Genomic DNA, 23769 nt, shown 5'->3' on the forward strand with positions numbered 1-23769 from the left:
CCCAAAGGCTGGGCTTAGGTGGCTCTGCCTGAACCCCGACCTCATCCCTGCCACAACACTTATAGGGAAGTGTAATTGACTGGCTCGGTGTCGGCCTCTCCCACTGTCAAGGTGACGTCGAAGTTGGGGCTTGCCTTTTTCAATACTGCATGTCCACTGCCTAACACGGAGTCTCACGAGTGGTAGATGCTGGATGTCAAGAGGTGGATGGATGGGTGGATGGACACATGTATGGACCAACAGAAGGAGAGATGTGTGTGTATATGCTCTGCATGATCCCCAGCGGCAAGAGGGGAATGCATCGAGCACCACCCAGTTTTGTCCTGTTTTGCTTTATTAATTTTTACTGGAGCTTAGTTGCTTTACAATGTTGTGTTAGTTTCTGCTGTACAGCAAAGTGAATCAGCTACACATATACATACATCCCATCTTTTTTTGGATTTCCTTCCTGTTTAGGTCACCACAGAGCACTGAGTAGAGTTCCCTGTGCTGTACAGTAGGTTCTCATTACTTATCTATTTTATACACAGTAGTGTATATATGTCAATCCCAATTTCCCAATTCATCCCACACCCCCTTCCCCACTTGGTATCCATACGTTTCTCCTCTACATCTGTGTCTGTATTTCTGCTTTGCAAGTAAGTTCATCTGTACAATGTTTCTAGATTCCACGTGTAAGCGATATTATACGATGTTCGTTTTTCTCTTTCTGACTTACTTCACTCTGTATGATAGTCTCTAGGTTTTGTTTTAACATCAACAGACCCTAATGCAGTAATGCGTCTTGATCTGGCAACAGAGGCAGGCAGAGTGCTACCTGAGAGGATTTTCTAGAAGCTGAAGCTGTCCCATATGCCATGACTGTTTCTTTCCAATATTGTTGGAGGGAGGGAAGGGGTGGCAAATCACAGAAGTCAAGAGCTCAAGCCTTGTGGTCTGACTGGTGGAGTTCAGAACTCAGCTTTGCATTGTGCTGGCCCCGGGCCTGCCCTTCCCAATTTGTAACCTACCTCACAGGATGAAAGGAGTCAATGCACGGGAATGTCCTTGGCACGATGTCTGGCACTTCGTAAGTGCTCAAACGTCAGCTCCTAATTGCTACTATCAGAGGCACTATATGCACCACTGCTGTCTTAAATGGAGAACACGCACACAGTCCCACCTACTCTCATTCACTGTCAGCCTGCGAGTCTGACTGGACCAGTACACAGCAGGGTTGCAAGAGGCTGCTTTTCAGTGTTCCCTTTTCTCCCCTCGGGCTTGCTGTACCTGACAATACAAGGCTCCACCTCTAGCCCCCTTTCTGATTTGCCTTCTCTCACCTACTCTCTACTAGGTAACTAACTCACCTATATCACATTAAAAATTGTATCTTAAATACAACTCAACACTCTGAATGCACCTGGATTTAGTGCTAGGATTCTATTACAGTCGGATCCAAGAACTCAGAGCCTTTATCTGATTTCTAGGTTTGAAAACCTGCACCGGAGGTCGCTACAAGTCTGACCAGCAAATAACCAAAGTGTGCTCAATCAGTGAATATTTTTCAACTACTGAGACTACAACGTAGACTGTTGGAGCCTGAAGAGATGTTAACTCTTACGGGGTTCAAAGCACCAATTTACAGATGGAAACTGAGGCGCAGGGAGAGCCTGGGATTGGCTCAAGGTCACATAATACTGTGCTGTGCTAAAACCAAAAAGAGAAGCCTCCATGTCTTCTGGCATCTAATCTAGTACTTTTTCTACGAGACCAAGTTATCTTTTCTAATTGAATATTTACTGTGACAGATTTAAAGAAATGTGCTACAACTAATTATATTTCTGAACGTGTAACCAATTATGCATTCTCCCACAGGCCTTGGGGCCTACAGACTCTTAGTCTCTCCCTCTCCCTCACTGTTGCTGCTCAGGCTTAGCTGAAATGAGGAGCCAGATTGAAGGTCAAATGCTGAGCAACTCGGAGGACCAGGGTCCACTTGAGTAAATCCAGGCCAGGCTACCTCCAAGCCATGCTCTTTTCGGGAGCTCTGGTTAAACGTACCCGCTTGGCCTTAGAGGATAACACACTCAATTTAAGGGAAAAGAGATTTGCAAAAGGGAAACATGGGGAGATAATTCAAGGACGGGGGAAACATCCTGGCCTCCGTGTGTGTAAGGATTCGATCGTGCCTATCTGCGCCCATTTCTTCCACCCCATCTTACCCATTCCTCCTCTACTTCTAAAGTTTCAGCAAGAAACACTGGCCACGAGGGCCCCAGAGACCCAACTAAAGGTGTGAAACCAAGTAGATGTCGTCAGGGAATAGATCGGGAACATGAGATTTATATCCCCCCAGATAATATTTCATTGCAGCATGGAAAGTAAAGATCCTAAAAATACCGCAGAGAGCATATTATAATACGCTAACGGGGTTCATGTGCTCGCCATACACACCTCACCCGGTAAGATGGATTGTGCTTTTTGACAAATCTATATCTAACACAGGGAGAATAATATACAGTGTATGCTTCCTGGTGGAGAAATCCATATTTATGGAAATTTTGATTCTGGCAATTACAATAGACACTTAAAGACAGCACCTGTTGTCGGCTGCAAGTGGCTGGAGCGTCCTTGTTAGGGTGAAAGAGAAAAGAGTGCGAGTAGTGAAGGATAAATAGCTACTTCAGGAGATGCCTACCCAGAACAGGGGAAGAAGAGGTCCAGGGTGGTCCAATGGTTCCTCCTCATTCCCTAGTGCAGTGCTCTCGTCAAGCACTCTTCATTCATCCAACAAACATTTACTAAGCACCTACCATGTACCAGGCGTTATGCTGGCTTTGGGGCATAAATGAGACCCCTGTTTTTAGGGAATTAACACTGACCGGAACAGTCACAGATACATACAAGTAAAAAAGAAAACACCTTCAAATAATAATAATTCAAGCATGAAAGAGAAGACAGGGGGATGTGATAGAGACTTATAGAGGGTTGAGGGGAGGGTGGAATCACTATTTAGAAGAGGTGACGAAGGAAGTCCTGTTCAAGGAGGTGAGATTTGAGTTGAGATAAAATTGCTGAAAAGAGTGAGCATTGCAGAGAAGTAAGGGAAGAGCACTGCAGGTGGAGCACAGAGTCTCCAGGGCAGAACAAGTGTGGAGGCCGGAGGCACAGAACAAAGGCCAGGTGGCTAAGCAGGGAGCGAGGGCAGCGGTGTGAGGCAGGAGGGGGCAAAGGGACAGGTCACTCTGCCTCTGAGTCATGGTCAGATGTTTGGAGATTTTTCCTGTGTGCAGTGGGAAACCTCAAAATTTGTAAGAGGTTTTTGCACAAGGAAGGGAAACAGTGTGTTTTCTTTGTTCTTTTGGGTTTTTTTTTTTTAATTAAAAGGATCCCTCTGGTTTCTAGGTGGAGGATGAACATCACTACTGAAAACCAAATGCCATAAAGCTGAAGTCTGTGAGGGCCACCTTTGGATACCAGGAGGGCCGTGGAGTGGGTTAAGAGCAGGCATATGAGGTTCTGGTTTCAAAGAGTGGTCAGTCAATGGACTGGGCACCTTGAGAAGCAGTGCATGCCCAGTAATTCAGTATGCAAGCAGATGTTAGGGGGTTGGGATTAACATATACACACTACTATATATAAAATAGACAATTAACAAGGATCTACTTGTTCCCTATAGCACAGGGAACTCTATATTCTGTAATAACCTATATGGGAAAAGAATCTGAAAACGAATGGTTATATGTATTATGTATAACTGAATCACTTTGCTGTACACCTAAAACTAACACAACATCGTAAATCAACTATACTCCAATATACAATAAAAATTAAATTTACACACACACACACACACACACACACACACACAATAAAGGGCACCTGCCAGGTTTCCTGTAGATGGTATGCTGGGTTACCCTGGAAGTTAGACAGATGACTTGTATGCTTCCATTACAGTCTTTAAAAGATTATCTTTCAGGGACATGAAGGGAGGGTCTAGGGACTGACTGAGAACTGAGACTCAGTAGGCAACTGGGTCCCAGTGGCTAACGGCATTCTTTAGTGCAGCGTGGCCCAGTGAATCAGTAACATGTTAAAAAGTATTCACCAACAACGGGTCCTGGGGGCGTATGGATTTGAGAAAATCCGTGTTAAAGTTGAACAAGATTCCTCTCAATCTTTTATGTAGCTGGTATGCAGTTTGAAACTCCAAGAGGAGGACAGGGTTTGCACCATTTCCCAAATTTCTCTGAGCAAAGAAGCCTTTTCTTTGTTAGGGAGCATTCTGCGGGGCTAATGTTCATGGAACACATCTGGGCAGTGTTCATGGAGCGTAATTTGAGAGCCCATCTACAAAGGCAGCACGGGGTCACGGAAGCAGGTGATACGGTAAAGAGAGCAGAGGGGATCTAGGAATATCAACATTATCGTCTTATAAGAAAATTGCTGATACCAAAGTCACAGGGCTGTGATGAGAACTAAACAGCTTACCATATATGGCAGAGCACCCTAAAACACGGTTACTGTGATGAGGATGACTCGTCTGCCTCACCGTCCATATCAAGATGGTCATTTTCAGGCACTGGGGTTGGCATTGGGGTTGATCACTTGACTGGGGCAAAGTCTATGAACCCTTATCCTGTATCACATATTATAATGAAGTTTAGTAGCTGAATTACCTGGACTTAGCCCCATAACCTTGGGGCTAACTTTTTAGCATTATATTCTAACCAGCAGCGCAACCGAACACAAACCAGTACTGGTAACTGCACTGGGATCTTACAAAATAGCTCCTGTGGGGATGCTCACACAGCTAAGCTACTACTGTGGCTGATAAACTGCGGGGCGGGGGGCTGAAAAATCAGCCAGGAGGATGTACAAACACAAGACGAACATCAGCAGAGAAATGTACACTGAAAACTAAGGGTTGGCTGGGAAAATCTTGTTTTCTTAAACGTGTATCAGCAGCAAGCTGACAGTCCTTCTTCCTAAGGCATCTTATGCTTTGCCTTGACGTGATGGGCAGTGTCATAGACAGATCACTGGACTGGGTTCAGGATACCTGCCTAACTCAGATATGGTCTAGCTGTGCTACCTTGGACATGTTCTTTAACTTTCTGAGCCTTGGTTTTCCCCTTTAAAAAATGACCCAGCCATCCCTTTCCTACCTTAATAAAGGCATTGTACAGATAAAGTGAAAGAGCATACAAAACAGCTTTGCATACATTTATAATTAATAACCATGACAACATTTGGTATGGAATTGGTACCTAATAAACATTGGATTCGACAGACGGATGGGTGGGTTGGACAGATGATTGGGTGAATGGATGCAGAGATGGGTAAAATGGATGGACAGTTGGACAGATTGGTGGGTTGAAAGAATGGAGTGATGGATCTGTTGGATGGGTGGATGGCTAGATAACAGATGGATGATGGGTTGGATGGATAGACTAGTGGATGATTTAGTTTTAGAGCCACCTGACAGCATGTTTGCAGTATCTTCTATCCATTAATTTTTCTCTTCTCCTCTTCCAGTCTGTTCCCAGTTCTCTAAAGGAGTCTATGCCATCTTTGGGTTTTATGAACGGAGGACTGTCAACATGCTGACGTCCTTCTGCGGGGCCCTCCACGTCTGCTTCATTACACCGAGCTTTCCTGTTGACACATCCAACCAGTTTGTCCTTCAGCTGCGTCCCGAGCTGCAGGATGCCCTCATCAGTATCATCGACCATTACAAGTGGCAAAAATTTGTCTACATTTATGATGCTGACCGGGGTAAGCCAGGGGAGGGGGACTGTGGAGGGATGAAGAGAAAATTATCAGCAGGAAGAATAATGGTGCCTCTCTGCCTTCTTGAAAGGCAGGGATCATGGAGGAATGATCCAGAAATGTTTTATGTCTGTGAACTGAATTTTTGGTAACTAATCTATAACTCACATGTGGAAACACGTCCTTTGAGAGAATAACCGTCTTAACACCCCATGTCACTCTACAGCTTACCAAGTTTCCATGGCTCCTGAGCCCAGCCTCAAAGCCCAAGGACCTCAGTTGAATGGCTCATGGCTCATGGCTCATGGCTCATGACATGGCTTTTAGGAGCATAGATTCTGGAGTCAGGCAGACCTGGATCTGAATTCTAGGTTCCCTCCTCTCCAGCTGTTTGACTTTGGGCAAGCTCTCTCTGCCTCAGTTTGACCACTTCTGTAATGGGGATAAAATTCTCTATTCCTTCGTTTTTTCATCTCTGTAATGAAGATAAAACCAGTCTCTACACCATACAGTTGTGAGGACTGAATGAGACAATGACTAGAAAGGGCCTGTACAGTGCCTACAACATAATCAATGTGCAGGGTCTTCTATATATGTAAACCGCCGTCATCATCACCAGCACCAACAGCAACCTTCCCAGGCCTTTCTAATTCTGCCTCCACCTAAAGTTTGAATTTTCCACTCCATTTTCTAAATGTTTCCAATACTTTTTTCTTCTCTGCATCTTGACTCAAACAATTCCAGTTTCTGGGAGGCACTTCCCTTCTCAAATCTACATATGCAAACTCTTCCTTTCTTTTGCAACCTACTGGAACACCACTTTCTCTATTTCCTGACCTTCTAAATGCAAACTCTCTTCTTTTTTCTAACTCCTGTGTTGCTTCTGTTGTACTGTCCTACCTTCCCCTGGTATACTAAATAGTCCTGTAAGAACTCAGTCATTATTGTTGTAAATAAATAAATGGATCATACAAGGTCTGGAAAGTGAGGCACAGGAATTTTGCCCTGAGCAAAAAGGAGGTTTTATAGAAGTTTGCCTTTAGGGAGGCTTAGAAGACTTCTGAATAGGAGAGTGCTTTGTGAAATGGTTTTTCAGGAAGAGTTAGGCAGGCGTTATTCAATGAGAATTAGCTGGCAGGAGAGGCCAGAAGCACTCTATTTTCTTCAATTTTCCCTTCTCTCTATTTTAATGATTTCCCTTCTCAGACAAGCAGCCATTATGAGGACGACCTGCAGAAGGGCTATTTCAGGTCAGTTTTGTGGCATAATGAGGCTTGAGGTCTGGAAGTGGCATAGACAGAAAAATGTAACTTTCATTATAGAGGATCATCTCTGGGGTCAGTCAGCAAAGCGCCCATACTCAAAGGGGCTCCGCCTACCTCACAACTCTGAACTCAGAGTTCTGCCATTTGCTAGCTGTGCGGCCTTGGGCCAATGACTAAATCTCTCTGAACCTCCATTTCCACATTTGTGAAACATGGATAATAACGGTACCTACCTCAGAGAATTAAGTGAATTGAAGACAGGAAAGCTAACAGGGCAATGCCAGACACATAGTAAACTTTCAGTAAACGTGAGACTTAAGCACACCAACCTTATACTTTAAAAAAAAAAAAAAGGAAGAAACAACAGAATCAATCTACAGATGATTCTTTATGCCAGGCACCATACTGGTCGCTATGGGAGGGATTAGCAATGTTATTGGAAGACAGAAATGATATATGTGCAAAAGATTGATTAATAATGCAAGAGTGAAATATGATATAACCATCTGTTGCAGGCAGAATAATGACCTTCCCCTCTCCGCCAAAGACGTCTGTGTTCTAATTCCTGGAACCTGTGAATATGTTGTGTTAAATGGCAAGAGGGATTAAGGTTACAGATGGAATTAACGTTGCTAATCGACTGACCTTAAAACAGAGAGATGGGCTTCTCTGGTGGCGCAGTGGTTAAGAATCTGCCTGCCGATGCAGGGGACATGGGGTCGAGCCCTGGTCCAGGAAGATCCCACATGCCGCGGAGCAACTAAGCCCACGCGTCACAACTACTGAGCCTGGGCTCTAGAGCCCATAAGCCACAACTACTGAAGCCCATGCACCTAGACCCTGTGCTCCGCAACAAGAGAAGCCACGACAATGAGAAGCCGGCACATCACAACGAAGAGTAGCCCCCACTCGCCGCAACTAGAGAAAGCCCGCGCACAGGAATGAAGACCCAACACAGCCAAAAATAAAAAAAAATTAATTAATTAAAAAAAAAAACAGAGAGATTATCCTGGATTATTTGGGTGAGCTCAGTGTAATCACAAGGGTCCTTAAGTGTGCAAGTTGAAGGCAAAAGAGTCAGGGTCAGAGTATAATGTGAGAGACTCAACCAGTCACTGCTGGTTTTGAAGCTGGAAGGGGCTATACACCAAGGAGAGTGGGCATCCGCCAGAATCAGAAAAGGCAAGAGGGCTTCCCTGGTGGCGCAGTGGTTGAGAGTCCGCCTGCCGATGCAGGGGACACGGGTTCATACCCCAGTCCGGGAGGATCCCACATGTCGCGGAGCGGCTGGGCCCGTGAGCCATGGCCGCTGAGCCTGTGCTCCACAACGGGAGAGGCCACAACAGTGAGAGGCCCGCGTACCGCAAAAAAAAAAAAGAAAAGGCAAGAACAATTTCTCCGCTCGAACCTCCGGAAAATAACCCAGCCCTGCCAATAACTTGAATTTAGCTCAAGGAGATTCATTCCACACATCCGACCTCTGGCAGCATAAGATGATAAATGTGTTGCTTGAAGCCACTATGTTTACAATAATTTGTTACAGCCGCAGTAGGAAACTAATACACCATCTATGTCCCAAAGATGAAACAAAGCAGTATTGAGTAATGGATTCCTCTATCATTTAGCTATAAATGAGAAGAGAGTAGCTTAATTCAGTACACATTGATTGAATACCTACTGTGTGACAGGCGACGCACTAGGTACTGAGGTATACTGAACACTCGTAAACGTGGTTGACAGTTATCAGGTGCTGTTTAGATATCACATTAGCACATTTAATGAGCAGTTGCTAAACACCTAAGAGTAATCAATGTTTATAAAACCCTTGCCATGCTGGAGACATTCTCATTCAACCCTCATGATGACAGTGCGAGGTGGACATTACTAACATCACCCTTTTACTACTGAAGACACTAAATTGTAGCCAGGTGAATTAGTCCGTACGAGATCATTTAACTCGTATATTGTAGCACCAGGATCTGAGCCTCAGATTCGATGTTTGATCACTGACTCTATTGCGTGCTATGTTCTGCAAACAGAAACACAAAACAGACGCAGAACCTGACCTCGGTGAGCTCAGACTTGCAAAGAGCAAGCTGGAGCTGAGTTTAGTGGAGGAGCGGGGTTGGCGGAAGTGGGGTGATGCCTGTGGATCCTGACTGCCACCTCTCTGTCCTACTCACCCGACCTCCAGGTCTGTCCGTCCTGCAGAAAGTCCTAGACACAGCGGCCGAGAAGAACTGGCAGGTGACAGCCGTCAACATTTTGACAACCACAGAGGAGGGGTACCGGATGCTCTTCCAGGACCTGGAGAAGAAAAAGGAGAGGCTGGTGGTGGTGGACTGTGAATCCGAGCGCCTCAGTGCTATCCTGGGCCAGGTAGTGAGTGCAGCAAAGTGCCCTCAGGGTGGGCGTGGGAGACGCTCATGAGCAAGCGGGGTGACCATTTGCCTTTGGTGTTACAAAGAGAGTTCTTGACTAGATGAAACCAGAGGCCTGCCTTCTCACATTCTGTAATTCATACAGTTTAATTCTGCCATGTTACGAAATAGCGCAAACAGTGGGAGCCTTCACGCAGGACTTCAAATGGTTCTCGGATCAGTTAACCGAAAACTTACCTCCAGTGCTTCCTTTTCTTGTTAAAAAGCAAAATACATTGCATTTTAGAGTTTGTAAACTGCTATCACAACCTGTAGAGCCAGATTCCTGGCTTAGCTCTGAGTTCTGTTACCCACTGGTCTAGCATTTGGTTTCTCATCCATTTGGCCCACTGACCAGTTTTGAGTCCAAGGAGGCACCAGGCATCTCCCTTTCCTGGAACACATCCATGTGTCTGAGCAATTAATTGATTGTCCGTTCCAAGAAAGGGCACTGTAATCTCAGTAGTCTTTAGCCAGACATCTCTAAGCCATGGTTCCTCCAGTTCTCAGAAGTAAAGCATGTGTCATTGGATAGGTCACTTGTCTTTTTAAATTATATTTGTGTATTCAGATGCGCTAGCAAGGAAGTAGATTTCGCAATCGTTTTTGAACAGTGCTATACAAGTAAAGATGGCAGTTTTAAGTACTTGACAACATGACAGAGCTTGTTAATGGCCCTCAAGACCCCTGGGGCTCCCACAGGGAATCTCAGCACCAGCTCAGCAATTGCTCAGAGGCCTCGGGAACTGAATAGGAGAGATTTTGAAAGTCAGGGGTTCTTTGAGGCGTTAACTCTGTGTTCTACTTTACAAAGTGCGGATATGGCTTCCCTCTCAGAGAGAGAAACCAGCAAAAATTGTTTCCATTGAGATGGGAGTTTTTTGAGCTGGAGTCATGGGACTGGAATTCTAGTTAAGTAAAGCAGAATAGAGTACTGGTTCAAAGTAGAGACCCTGGAGCTAGACTGCCTGGGATTCACATCCCCAGCTCTAATATTTGCTAGCTCTGTGAGCTTGGGCCAGGTTCCTGATCCTTAAAATGGGCATAATAATAATAATAATGATGATAATAACTACCTTTAGAGAGCTCTTGTGAGGGTTAGAAGAATCTATGTATACATGTAAAGCACTTAGAATAGAGCCGGCCCCACAGAAAGTGATATATGTAAGGATTTACCTATTTTAGGTATTCATAGTGCCAACTGGTACTGGTTTTCTTTTGTTTTGCTTTGTGTTCTTAGTTAAACTTTTAATTTTGAGATACAAATTCATATGCGTGTGTAAGAAATAACAGAGAGATCCCATGTACCACATATCCAGTTATCCCAATGGTAACATCTTAGAAAACTATAGCAACTACAGTGAAATATCACAACCAGGAAATTGACATTGATACCTTCGAGGTACAGAACGTTTCCATCACCATAAAGATCATCTGTGTTGCCCTTTTGTCCTCATCTGGCTTCCCTCTCTCCCTCTCTTTTTCCCTTTCCTCAGGCACTCTCTAACCTGTTCTCCATTTCTGTGATTTTCTTATTTTAAGAGTGTGATATAAATGGGATTACACAGTATGTAATGTTTGGGGTGTGGCTTTTTTCATTTGGCATGATTCCCCGGAGATTCATTCAAGTTGTTGCGGGTATGATACTGCTTTCTCGAGTCACTCCCTCTTTGGCATAAGTGTACCCATCTGTACAATAGGAATGAAGGCCCCTGTTCTACAGAGCTGATAAAAGGATTAGATGAGATGGGAGGTAGAGATAGTGTTGAACGATAAGTTGGTATTCTTAAAGGCTGATGACTCCTGCTGTATTATTCCATAGTAAAGATAAAGCTGTTGGTACTATTTTCTGAGTGCTTACCATATACCACACACTATGCCAAGCTCTTTCCATGTATAATTCCACTTAGTCCTCACATCATCTCTATAAAAACAGCTTCTATTAGACCCCCTATTCTATAAAGGAAGAAACAAGACATTACACTTGCCTGGGATTTCACATAGAAGGAAAGCAGGAAGTCAAATCTATCTTGGTCGGGCTACAGGGCCCAACCTTTTAAAAATGCAACTTTCAGCACATGTGCTGTCTATAGCTACTCCCTCTGTCAAAGGACAAACTTGTGCTTGGGAAGGAAGGAACTTGTTTGCATGAATATTTTAGATTGCAGTGTATTAACTTTTTTAATCGTTGGATTCTTCTATTCTGAAAAGTAAGACCAAATGCTGAAAGGATCTTACAAATCACCTGATCTACCATTTGCATTCATGCTTTACAGATGGGATGACTGACGGTCATATTGGTTGAATGATTTGTCTTGAGTTCAGACAACTAGTTAGTGACAATGACCGTGAGTCTAAAAGTTACATCTTCTGATTTGCATTCTGACATCTTAGCATCATCCTAGACTACCCCAATTCAGTAATTGGGATCTTTTCAGTCTAACACAAATGTTCTGCCTAACCTGAGAAGGAAGACAATGATTCCGAATTCCAAATAGGGAATTAACTACTTGTCTCAGTCTCTAGTGCCCCGACTGGAATATAAGCTCTATTAGGATTTCTGTTTTGTTTTCTTCCCTGCTGCATCCACAGTGCCTTGAACAGTGCTTGGCACCTAGTAGGTATTCAGTAAATATTTCTTGAATGAATGCGAAGAATAGGGAATCAATGAATGCTCTAAGATCCCAAATGTGAGATGGGTCTAGATATCTAGAGGTAGCCTTTGACTGGAAAAGAGCCTTTAAGCTGGAGGTAAGAGCATGTAGGGAGGCCCAGAGGGCATGTAGGGGCCAAGGTTCACAGAGGGGCTTAAGAGGCCAAGTGGAGGATGTCAATTGTTTACTGGAAGGCAATGAAAAGGAGATGAACCCATGATTGTGACCACGTTTCGAAACCACCCCAAAGAGTCTGGGGTTTATTCTGTAAACAGTGGAGAGCCAGTGAAGGTTCGTGAGCAGGGAAAAGGGTGATTAGAATATAATGCTTTATCAATATATAAGACACTTAATTATGTAATACAGTCATTAAGTTCAGAATGAGTTAGAGATGGATGAGGGACACCAGGACCAGGCCATCCATCACCTTACCCTGTTGTATTGTCTTCAAAGTGCTTTTCACCTGCTGAAATCTTGTTCATTTATCTGTTTATATATTTACCATCTGGCTCCCTTTTTAAAGTGTCAACTCAGCTCAGTGAGGGCCTGGGGATCTTGCCTCATTTGTTCATAGCTTGTCCCTAGCACATAGCGTAGAGCTTGGCATGTGGCCCATGTTCAATAAATATTTGTTGAGTGAATTAATTAAACAGAGAAGGCTTTACAGAGTAGTTGGGATTAGAGATCAGCCATAAAGGTTATGAATAGTTAGAGAGAATGGGAAAGGGCATTCCAGACACAAAGATTGTGAATTAAGGCAATCCAGTGGAAATGAGCTTTGAAGAGATGGGGTGAGTGAGGCAGTGGACTCCAAGTGTACATTACCTTTATAACAACGTTCTCAGTTTGTAACCCTGTGTACCTGTATCTCTTCATCTGTTTAAGTATGGGTCTCCTCCCAGTAAGCTGTGACCTCCAGGACAGCAAGCACCATGCTTGTTTCACTTTCCACTATATCTCCAGCACAGCGCTTGATAGATAGTAAGCACTTAATAAATGTTTGTGAAAGGGAAGCTAGGCCATCAGGTAGGTAGGTGAGTAGATGGGTTGGACGGTTTGTGTTAGGTCAAACCATATGAAATTACTGATTTTTATTGGTCAAAAGTCATTAATTATCGGCTGTTTCCTATGTTTCAACCTGTAATTTCATCCTGCAGGGACTATTCTTATCCATTGCCTGGATGCACTGGGTTTCAAACTATCTTCTATTTGCTATTTTGTGCTTTTTAGAAGCTGAATAGGTTTCTCATAAAGGTATCTCATTGTTGAAAGAGCAAAAAATCATTTGACAAGAAAATGAAAAAGTAATGAAGAATTATTAATAAAACTATCATCCCAAAAGTCTTGGCACTCTATAGTCTGGAATTTCACATGCTAACCACTGTTTCAGAGCATTCATTGTGTGTGCTTGCATTTAATTATTCCCTACATAAAAAAAATGTGAGCCGCTATGCACATACATCCAATTAAAGAGATATCTGAATGTGGGTGTTAATAACCTTGAAATTTCATTCAGTTAGAGAAGAAGCCCAAGTGCTTCTCATGTGTTTTATGCGTCCTTGCAACAGTGCGGGGAGAGAGGCGCTGAGCAGGGTGTACTAACCTCAATTTGACGATTAAAAAATAATAATAATAAAGAAATAGATCAAGTTAACTTGCAGGCTCAGCTAGGACTAAACCAAGGACTGCGGTCTTAGCTGTTCCTTGCTGGGTGGAATGTCTGGATGCCCAAGCAAACCGCTGGGTAGTTCTTTCTACAAATATTTTCTTGCCTGCAATGATTAGGGTTGGTCTGCACATTGAAGATGGACGGGTGTTCGGGGACCCTGGCTCTGAATCAGGCATCATGTGGAAAGGCTCACAATAGCCAGGTCCCTGCCCTGACACTGCTACCATACTGCTGTGGGAGCTGGCACATCACTTCGTCTCTCTTGGCCTGGACTTCCCATCTGTACAGTGAGGGGCCGGACCAGATGATCCTGACATTCCCTTCCAGCTTCCGGGTTGAATGGCTCATTGATGTCTGAGTATCCAACGGGTTTAGGGAAGAAGGCACAAAATTCAGGGAAGGAAGGAACTGTATCTGAATATGGTCCATTCAAGGATTTGAAGTTCAAGAACTGGGGTGGGATCATCCACCTACCCATTTGACTGTCCTTCCACCCGTCCACCCATCTGTCCACCCAAGCAGCAGATGTTGTTGTAACAGTGACAAGGAATTCAATACAACATAAGATTCCCACTATGTATGGGAAGGCTTTATGGAAGAAGGAAAAAAGTGAGCATTTTAGCCTGGATCTTGGGGTTATGATACCACTACTCTATCCCTGGAATCAGGCAAAACTGATGTCAGGTCTTACATCTGCACTTAATAGCTGGGTAACTTCAGGGAGTTTATTTGACTTCTCTAAGTCTCAATTCCTCACCTGTAAAACACGGATATCAGCAATGCCACCACCATTGGATGGTTGTGATATTGTAGTTTGGGTACTTAGGATAGAACAGGGCACATTTTCAGTACTCAGTGTTAATTGCTGGTCATTGTTGGTGTAGCTTTAATTGTCAGTATGATTAATGCATCCCCTCTCGTTGTGTTTTGTAGATTGTAAAGCTGGAGAAGAACGGCATTGGCTACCACTATATCCTTGCAAATCTGGTGAGTAGAGGACACTGCAGGCTCTCAAATGGTGGGTCTTTCTGTGTTTGGGGCCCGGCTTGCTTCTGTGGTCCCTGGCTGGAGGGAACGGCGTGGGTGGGAGGGGCACTTCCAAGCTTTGCCTTTTCCCCTTCACATCCCTGCTTGTCAAACCACAGCACACTCAAGGTGAACCTCTAAGCTTCCTCGGAAGAGACCCTGCTGGTGGGCAGGCCTTCCTCAGTCATCACAATTCCAGCTTTAATCGGCTCTGCCACTTGGCAATAAGAACAAAATCACCACATCTTTGAATGATACAAAATGTTTTGACCCCACTGGTTTTGACCTTCCATTTTGACACCAGTGATAGTTTTACTGTTTATAAATATAAATGTTTAAATCATAATGATGCTAGCGCTGACAGATCTTTAAGCAGAAACAGTTTTACAGCATAAACAATATTATGTCAATTTAGTTTTTATTCCCTTTTTTATGTGGCATAAACAAGCTGTCTTTTAAAAAAAAATTTTATTTTCATTTTTATGTGCTGCAGTTATTTTTATTGGGTGCAATCATCTTCCATGGTATGAAGACTTGACTCATAAAATAACTTTTTGTACATGTTAAATTTTACCTAGCAACATGCACAATTATGAGTTTTCTTTTGTGACCATCGTTTTTGACAAGTCTGTTTTTCCTGCGTCATGTTTTGCTCCTCTTACTTTTTTAATCATGAAGTTTGATATTGCCAGTAGTTTTTTCCCAAAGCCAAATGTAATTTTATTTTGCCTGTCTTACTTTCTAAAGAGCTAATTACATGCTATCCAGCTCATCCACTTAAAGCATACAATTCAATGGTTTTATATATATTCACAGAATTGTGAAACCATCACCACATAAAAAAAATCTCATTTTTAAACTTTTTCATCACCCCCCCAAAAGAAACCCATACCCATTAGCAGTGATTCCCCATCGCCCCACAAATTCCTCCAGCCTTAGGCAACCAGCAAAATCTACTTTATATCCTTATGGATTTGCGTATTCTGGATGTTGCATATAAGTGGAATCACAGAATATGTGGTCCTTTGTGACTGGCTTCTTTCATTTAGCATAATGTTTTCAAGGTTCATCCATGTTGTAGCATGAATCAGTACTTCATTCCTTTTTATTGCCAAATAGCATTCCATTATATGGATGTATCCCATTTTGTTTATCCATTCGTCAGTTGATGGACACTTGGGTTGTCCTCACTTTTGGACTATTATGAATAATGCTACTACGAACATTTGTTACAAGTTTTTCTCTTGAGCATAAACCTAGGAGTCAAATCACTAGGATACATGGCAACTCTATGTTTAATATTTTGAGAAACTCAAAACAGTCAAAACTGTAGTCCAAACTGCTTCCCAAAGTGGTTGCATCTCCCAGCAAATTTTTTTTTGAATTTATTTATTTTCCAGCAAATTTTAATAAATAAAAAATTTTGCCATGTGCCAGTTTGAGCAATTGTCAGATTTCCTTAATGATAGCTTTTTCTACAAAGTTAGCTTATTATCCTGGCCTGTCTTTATGATTCGGTGTTTCCTTTAAGGTGTGATTTTTACCTTTTGTCTATAACAAATGATATCACTCAGTTTTAGCGATGTTATTTTGTGTTGATTATTCCTGTGAGTAATATTATTAATTGAACAAGAGATGGATACTTTCTACTTGCTTTTGGAACAAAGGTCACTAATAGAACAAAGGCACAGGGGCTGGGTATATGTAAAGGTCAAAATGGCAGGATCTAAAACACCTTGCCTAATTCTTAAGCTCTGTCTCTCTTTCTGGGTGGATCTCCAGCCTCAGATCCCTGGCTTAACCTTCTTTCCCCTTCAAAACTTCCTTGCCTTGGCTGTCCTAATACTTCAGGGTCAGGACTGGAAATAAGAAGGACTTCTTGCGATAGGTTAATTTAGACCCAGCTGTTAATAGATATATATGCTACCTTTCTCAGAGATATTTGCATTTTAAATGGCAAATGGCCGTCCAAAGATATTTGGGGAACCAAGAGTTTCACCCTCAAAAACCATTTGGAAGGGACTTCCCTTGGAGGTCCCGTGGTTAAGAATTCGCCTTCCAATGCAGGGGGTGCGTGTTTGATCCCTGGTTGTAAAGCTAAGATCCCACATGCCTCACGGCCAAAAAAACAAAACATAAAACAGAAGCAGTATTGTAACAAATTCAATAAAGACTTTAAAAATAGTCCACATTAGGGCTTCCCTGGTGGCGCAGTGGTCGAGAGTCCGCCTGCTGATGCAGGGGATGCGGATTCGTGCCCCGGTCCGGGAAGATCCCACATGCCGCGGAGCGGCTGGGCCCGAGAGCCGTGGCCGCTGAGCCTGCGCTAGTCCACATCAAAAAAAATCTTAAAAGACAAAAAAAAACCATTTGCAAGGATGAAATTTTTGACTTCATAAGGAAGAAAACTCTTGACACCCCTTGAATCCCAGATCCTTAGTCCTAGAAGGGACTTTGGAAGTCAGCTGTATCTAAGTCCCATTTGCTTATAGGGAAACATTTGCTTGTAGTCAAACCAGCAAGATGGTGTGACTTGGCCAGGGTCACACAGCAAGTCAGTGATAGAGCGAGGCCTGGCACCAGGGTTAGTGGGCAGCACCCAATGCCTTTTCCACTTCATCAGGACATCTCTCAGCACAGACCACGTGGGCACCCTGCTGCTTGAGAATACACAGAGCAAGGTTGGGGGCATGCATAATCACCTCTCCAGAGTAAGACAGAAATTACACATCAGTGGCCTCAAAGCCACCGAATGACCTCAGGTAATTACATCGCCAGGCTCCATCTGTTGCCAAGTGACCCCTCGGTCACAACATCACCAAGTCAGCCCTTTGGGTGTCTGTTTCCTTCTGATCTGCATTCTTTTTTTTTTCCCCTGACCTAATGAGCTCTCAAATCCTTACAACGGCCAACTAATAGGATGCAAATTGCGTATAGCATCCAAATACAAAAGACTTGCATGTTCCAATAGATTAGTTGATAATTAGGCTTCAAATTACTAATTAATTCAGTCTGAAACATAGTCGAGTATGTGCTGTGTGTCTTTCTTCCCCCTTCAGAGGAATAAAGCAATTGATAAGATGACAATTTTTAGAAATTCCGCCACATAATTAGCCTGCTGCTGCATGGAACTGACCCCCTCCTTCAGAGTGTTTGTGATTAGGGTGTAATAAGAGTTAGAAACTAAGGAAGGAAGCTTTTGAAAGATTTAACAAAAAGAGGGAGCTACATTTTATTTTGCAGTTCTTTCTGTCCCTGTCAGAATGCAGGAGCTTCAAAGAAGCCAACAGCATTCTTGTAACAGAGCACTTTGGAGGGATGTTTTTCTGGCTTTGGAGGGCCGCTAGAAGAGAGGATGGAAGGAGACTGTGGGTCAGAGAGGAGAGCTTTATAACAGGGAGTCATAAAGAAAAGAACAGAAAAGAAAAGCCATGCTTTTTGTCCAGATACCATCCTCAGCTAGTATCTTTGTGATCTTGGGCAATTTTCCAGCCCTCAGTTTCCACATCAGGAATAATAGTTCCTGTTCTATATGCTCATGGAGTCACTGGGGAAACCAAACATGTTGCTGAATGCCACCATGCCTTGAAAAAGTTAAAGTGTTCTGCATAGGTGAAGAATCCTAACTTCATATACTAAATCTACCCATCTGTACATATTCACATGTTGTGTCTGTATGTATACGTGCATATATATGCCTGTGCATATATATGCTGATATACGTATTCATATTTTATATATGGTAGGATAGATGTATATTTATATTTCCATAGCATTGGTATGTCCATAAAGTGAACTTGAGCCTTTCAGAAGTTGGTGAACTCTACCATTATTTCTTAAAGAAGCCCCTGGGTCCTGGAGCCCCCTGATGAACCAAGCTCTCTTGTCTGGCTGTCAGTCCTCCTCCAAGCCCAGCACTGACTCGGTTTTCACTCCCTGCTCTGAGACTGTGATCACAGCAGACAGCTACCAGCCAGAGCTCTCCAGAGTTATAGCTCTTTATCTCTGTGATGCATCAGCCGCAAATCTTAGAACAAATTGGTGTTTCTCAAAAGGAAGATATGTGGACCTTTACAATGCGTCTGCACAGTTTAGGAAACACTGAGCCAATGGTTAAATTCTTCAGTCCACTGAGACTGCAAGCATGAGCACTGACAGCATGGGACAAATGATCAGATTGTTTATATTGATGATCTGACTTTCACTGAAATAAAAAAGCACAACATTTAAAAATTCTTGTAGAGAACAAGCAGACCTCAGAATTTATAAAGGGTCCAGCAGACCCCAGTTTGAGAAACACTGAAGGACTGAAGATATTGGTTGTCTTTCTGTGTGGACCATATGGTGCCTCCTGGGGCACCAGTAACAATAACGGCAACTCCTTTCATTTTTACACCAAGTTATGTAGCTCATGTGATGTTTTGGCATGAATCACACCACTGGGTTTTGAACCTTGCAGTACTCCTATGACATAAGCAAGGGAGAATTCCTCATCCCCACTTTATAGAAATGAGAACTGAGAATCCAAGATGTTACATGACTGATCTGCAGAGGGGGAAGGCAAGCACTCCTCAATGGAGTCTGGCTCTCAGGAATCTGGCAAAAGCCAAGTGATGTGATCATAAGAATAGGATGACCAGGCTAACCTGAGCCACTGAACCAGAATTTCTTAAACCCCTAATAAGTAACTACAACAATAATAACAATGGTGATTACTATTATTCATTGAATGACTGCTACATTCCAGACACTATGATATACACTTAAACAGTTACCTATTAAATCCTCATAATAGTCCTGGAGGTTGATAATATTATCCCCATTTTTCAGATGAAGAAACTAAGGTTCAGAGAGATTAGTGAGTTTTCCAGTGACAAAGTTTATAAAGTCATGGAGCTGGGCTTCCCCTCCAGGACTAGAGAACTCCAAAATCCATGTTCTTATACTGTGCCATGTGACTGCTGAGCATGGGGGAGGTGGGGACGGGTGCAAGGGCGACACAGGCTCTCAATAAGAGGGCTTCAGTTTAAATCTTGCCTACAGTTGCAGCAATAAACCTGGAGTTCAAACTCAGGCTCTCAAACTCCCACTGGGTATCTTTTCCACTGTACACTGATAGAATTTCATTATAATTATACAGTTGGCTCTCCATGTCTGTGGGTTCCATGTCCATGCATTCAACCGACTGCAGGTCAAAAATATTTGAAAAACAATCCAGAAAGTTCTAAAATGCAAAACTTGAATTTGCCGCACAGCGGCAACTATTCACATAGCATTTATATTGTATTCCTAGCTATTGACACAGCATTTACATTTTATCAGGTATTATAAGTAATCTAGAGGTGACCTACAGTATACGGGAGGATGAGAGTACGTTATATGCAAATACCATTATGCCATTTTATATAAGGGACTTGAGAATCTGCAGATTTTGGTATCTGCGGGGGTTCCTTAACCAATCCCCCATGGATACCAAGGGACAACTGTGATTTCTAGTGCACAGAGTAGCTGAGGGAAACACACAGAGGACGGGTCATCCCAGGTCTTACTGGGGGATTTGGGGACCGGGGTGGTCAGCCATTTCCACCATGTAGATGCAGATGACCTCCTGTGAAATGTTAGAGTTGACAGTTCTGGTCCATGTGGCGGCTCATCCAAGCCCCCAGCTCCATGCTGCTACCGCTTTGCTGTATCAGTCTCGAGAAGAAACTGCTCTTTCATCTCCTTGCTCCCCTGTGGTGAGAAAGCTGTCTCTGCCTTCTGTAAGGCCAAGCTCGGCCGCTTTCTTCTGCACATGCCATCTCAATACCACCCACGGTCACGTTTGGCTCCTGTATGGTTCCTCTAGTTAGGGAGCTGGAGCAGTAGTTGGGAAGGGTGGCTCTGGGTCAGACAGACCTGAGTTTGAATTCTGGTTTTATATTTATTAGCTGTGTGATATTAGTAAAGTGACCTACCTTCTCTGAGTTTTCATTACCTCATCTGTAAAAAAAGGAATGTGGTATCATCTACCTCCTCATGGGCTATCATGTGAATTAAATGAAACAATACTTTATAAGTGCTCATAGTCATATCTGGCCCAAAATAAGCACTCAGTAAACGTTAACAATGTCCACCACCATCATCATCATTGGTAGTAGTGGGGAAGGAAAACACCAAATATCTGGGGACAAGATACTATCCTTGAGGTCCCTCAACCCCCTGCCAAACTCAATCTCATCCACAACTGAAACCCAGTTATGTAATACCTTCCTCCCTGTTTGTCTGTAAGCTCCTGGAAGAAGGAATATGTCTGCCTTTCTCACTGATGAATTCCGAGTTCACCAGGCAAAGTGACTTGCATGTAACGGTGTTCTTTAAAAAGTCACTGAATGAATGAATGAGTGAGTGAAATGACTTCTCAGGAAATAAACAATGTTGGTACCCACTTATTACATACACTTAAAGGCAAATTCCCTGTGTCTACGCTAAAAGAAGCAGAGATCAGGGCTCGTGGGACTATGAATACAGCTAAGAATATGCAAATGAGTAGGTAGAGATGGGCCTCAGAGGGCATCTAGTCCACTTCCCATAAAAGGCAAGAATCTCCTCTACAACATCCCCAACAGAAGCCCATCCAGCTGGTTCCTGCTTGAATAATACCTAGCGATAGGGAATAGTGTATTAGGAACCGCCTACCCTGCTTGTTCTTGGTGTTTGCTCCTTCAGCCTGGACGACCCCCTGTCCCCGCCCCTCCCCATGCCTTCCCACAGGACAGGTTCTAACAGCCAGCCAAATGAACATCAGACATGAACCAAGCATGTCTGTGTGCCTTCCACCGCACTGGGCTCATACCAGAAGCACCAAGAAGCATGTGGTTTTACTTTTGTCCTGGAAGCAACTCGGCTTTGTCTTCCAGCTCAGTTGGAACATGTAAATAAATTTTTAAAAGGATGCCAGAGAAAAATCTTGTGTGAAAAAAGTAATGCAAGCCCCATAAACTTCCACCCCAACTGCCAGAGCCTGGCGGTCAGAGGCTCGAGAGGCCCCTGGAGGCTGCAGGTTTCTGGGAAGGATCATGACGGTGCATCCACGCAGCCAGTAGAGCTATGAAGAGTGTGCCTTTGCGCTGGCTTGAAGAATCCCAAAGAACCACAGTTGAAGGGTCCCCAGGAGCTCGTCTCACCCAACCCCTCCTGCATTTTCTAAAACAGGCACTTAAGACCCAGAGAAGGGACATAACCTGTTTGAAGTCACTCAGAAGTTGAACAGGAGAGCTGGGCTGGGATTTGGAGCAATTGTTTGTTCTGTTCTTTGTGGCTTCTTTTACCCCACTGCTGCCTCTCAGTTTCCTGTGTGTGTGTGTGTGTGTGTAAGAGAAAGAAACATACAGAAATAGGAGACAGAGAGAGGTTGAGAAGCACTCCCTCCCCACTCCCCCTGCCCCTCTCAGAGTCACCCCTCACTGATGGAGTCCATCCCAGTGTCCTCTTCTCCCTCCCACACAGCCTTCCCTCTCTCCCTCGGCTTCACCTCACTCTTCTGTAGCAGTGAGAACACACGGCTTACTTTAGGATCACCAGAGCTTACACTGCAGAGAGCCTCTGGAAGGGAAGAGGAAATGGATGGGTAGAAAATCAAGTCCCAGACCCCAAAGGATGCTCACTTCCTACGTGGTCCAAGCATCCCATCAGGCAAGGGCAAGGCTGAGTATATGTTACTCTTTGCAGTCACATCCCATGCTCTAGAATAATCCATTCTAGAGAACTGAGAGTTTCTGCATCTGTCCAAGAAAGGTGAGATGATATTCTCATTTTACGAGAGAGGAAAAGGAGGTCTAAGTTGCTGAAGAAAGTTTTCCAAGGTCATGTGGCTAAAACTGGAATTTGAACTCAAACCTCTCTAATTCCAAAGATTAGGTTTGTTGTCCACTGGGTCACACTGCCCAAATCAAAGAAACCTTGGTGACTCTCAGGCCTGTTATTATAACTGAGAAAGCTAAGAAATAAACTCCTTTTCTTCTGAAACTGCCTGGGTTTGAATTTTCACTCAGTCACCTACTAGCCGTGTGACCTTGGGCAAGTCATCTCACCTCTCTGTACCTCAGTTTCCTCATCTGTAGGTGGGAATATTAATGCATACTTCACAAGGTAAAGTGAGTTAATTTATATCAAGTTTTACAACACTGAGCGCAGCAGAAGCCTGGGGTCTCATCCCAACTCTGCCACTGACTCATTATCCTTTGCAAAAAAAAAAATTCTATTTTTTTGAGGGTCTCAATTTGTTCCAGCTTTGTTCAAGGGTTTTCAAAAGGACTAAATGATCAAAAGGACCTTTCCAGATGTGCAACTTACGGTTCTGGTTTTCCTGCCTCTCTCTGTGGTCCAGAGGTACCAAAACAAAATTTTCGAAGCCACATTGGCTCCCTTCATTCTAAGGGAGAAGCCACTCCATTCATCTCAATCACTGGGTGTTTGCATCCTTTGCTCTTGCCAGCCATGCACACCTTGGCTGATTTGGAAAGGCCCTTTCCACGCTCAGTCAGTGGGTTATTTCAGATATGCAAGCCAGCAGCTGCAATTGCTCTTCCAGAGCATGGAACCCCCTTGCCGCTACCAGCTTAGAAGCAGGAGGGACAGACCCCTTAAGTACCTATTGTGGCAGGAGGTTGGGGTAATATGTAACTAGAAAAGTTCAGTCCTCACTTCCTTACTTGTCCCTTTTTTTAAGACAGAAAAGCAAACAGACTCTAGAGTACTCTAGGTGAGTACTTATCATGTACCAGGCACTGTCCTAAGAATTTGATAACGATTAATGCAGTTAATCCCTATGAGATAGATGCTATAATGATTCTTATTTTGCAGTAAAGGATGCCAAGGCACAGAAAGGTTGAGTAGCTTGCCTGCAGTCACACAGCTAGGTGGTGGCAGAGCTGAGATTTGAATCCAGGTTGATGTGTACACACATTTCCTCTGATTCACCACCCTCTGTCACTCTGATT

The 23769-nt window shown here is 43.5% G+C and overlaps 1 protein-coding gene across 2 annotated transcripts in view; it reads left to right on the forward strand.

Annotated features, from left to right (window-relative positions):
• GRIA1 (glutamate ionotropic receptor AMPA type subunit 1) overlaps positions 1-23769 on the forward strand; it is a 306294-nt gene that overhangs the window by 156765 nt on the left and 125760 nt on the right. For both annotated transcript variants that reach the window (XM_029218125.1, XM_029218124.1), the window contains exons 3-5: positions 5521-5760; positions 9214-9398; positions 14696-14749. In XM_029218125.1, the coding sequence (XP_029073958.1) occupies positions 5521-5760; positions 9214-9398; positions 14696-14749 (479 nt within the window). The remainder of the gene's footprint in view (positions 1-5520; positions 5761-9213; positions 9399-14695; positions 14750-23769) is intronic.

Source organism: Monodon monoceros, unplaced genomic scaffold (assembly GCF_005190385.1).
Source record: "Monodon monoceros isolate NGI ecotype Baffin Bay Population unplaced genomic scaffold, NGI_Narwhal_1 Super_Scaffold_12, whole genome shotgun sequence".
NCBI lineage: Eukaryota > Metazoa > Chordata > Mammalia > Artiodactyla > Monodontidae > Monodon > Monodon monoceros.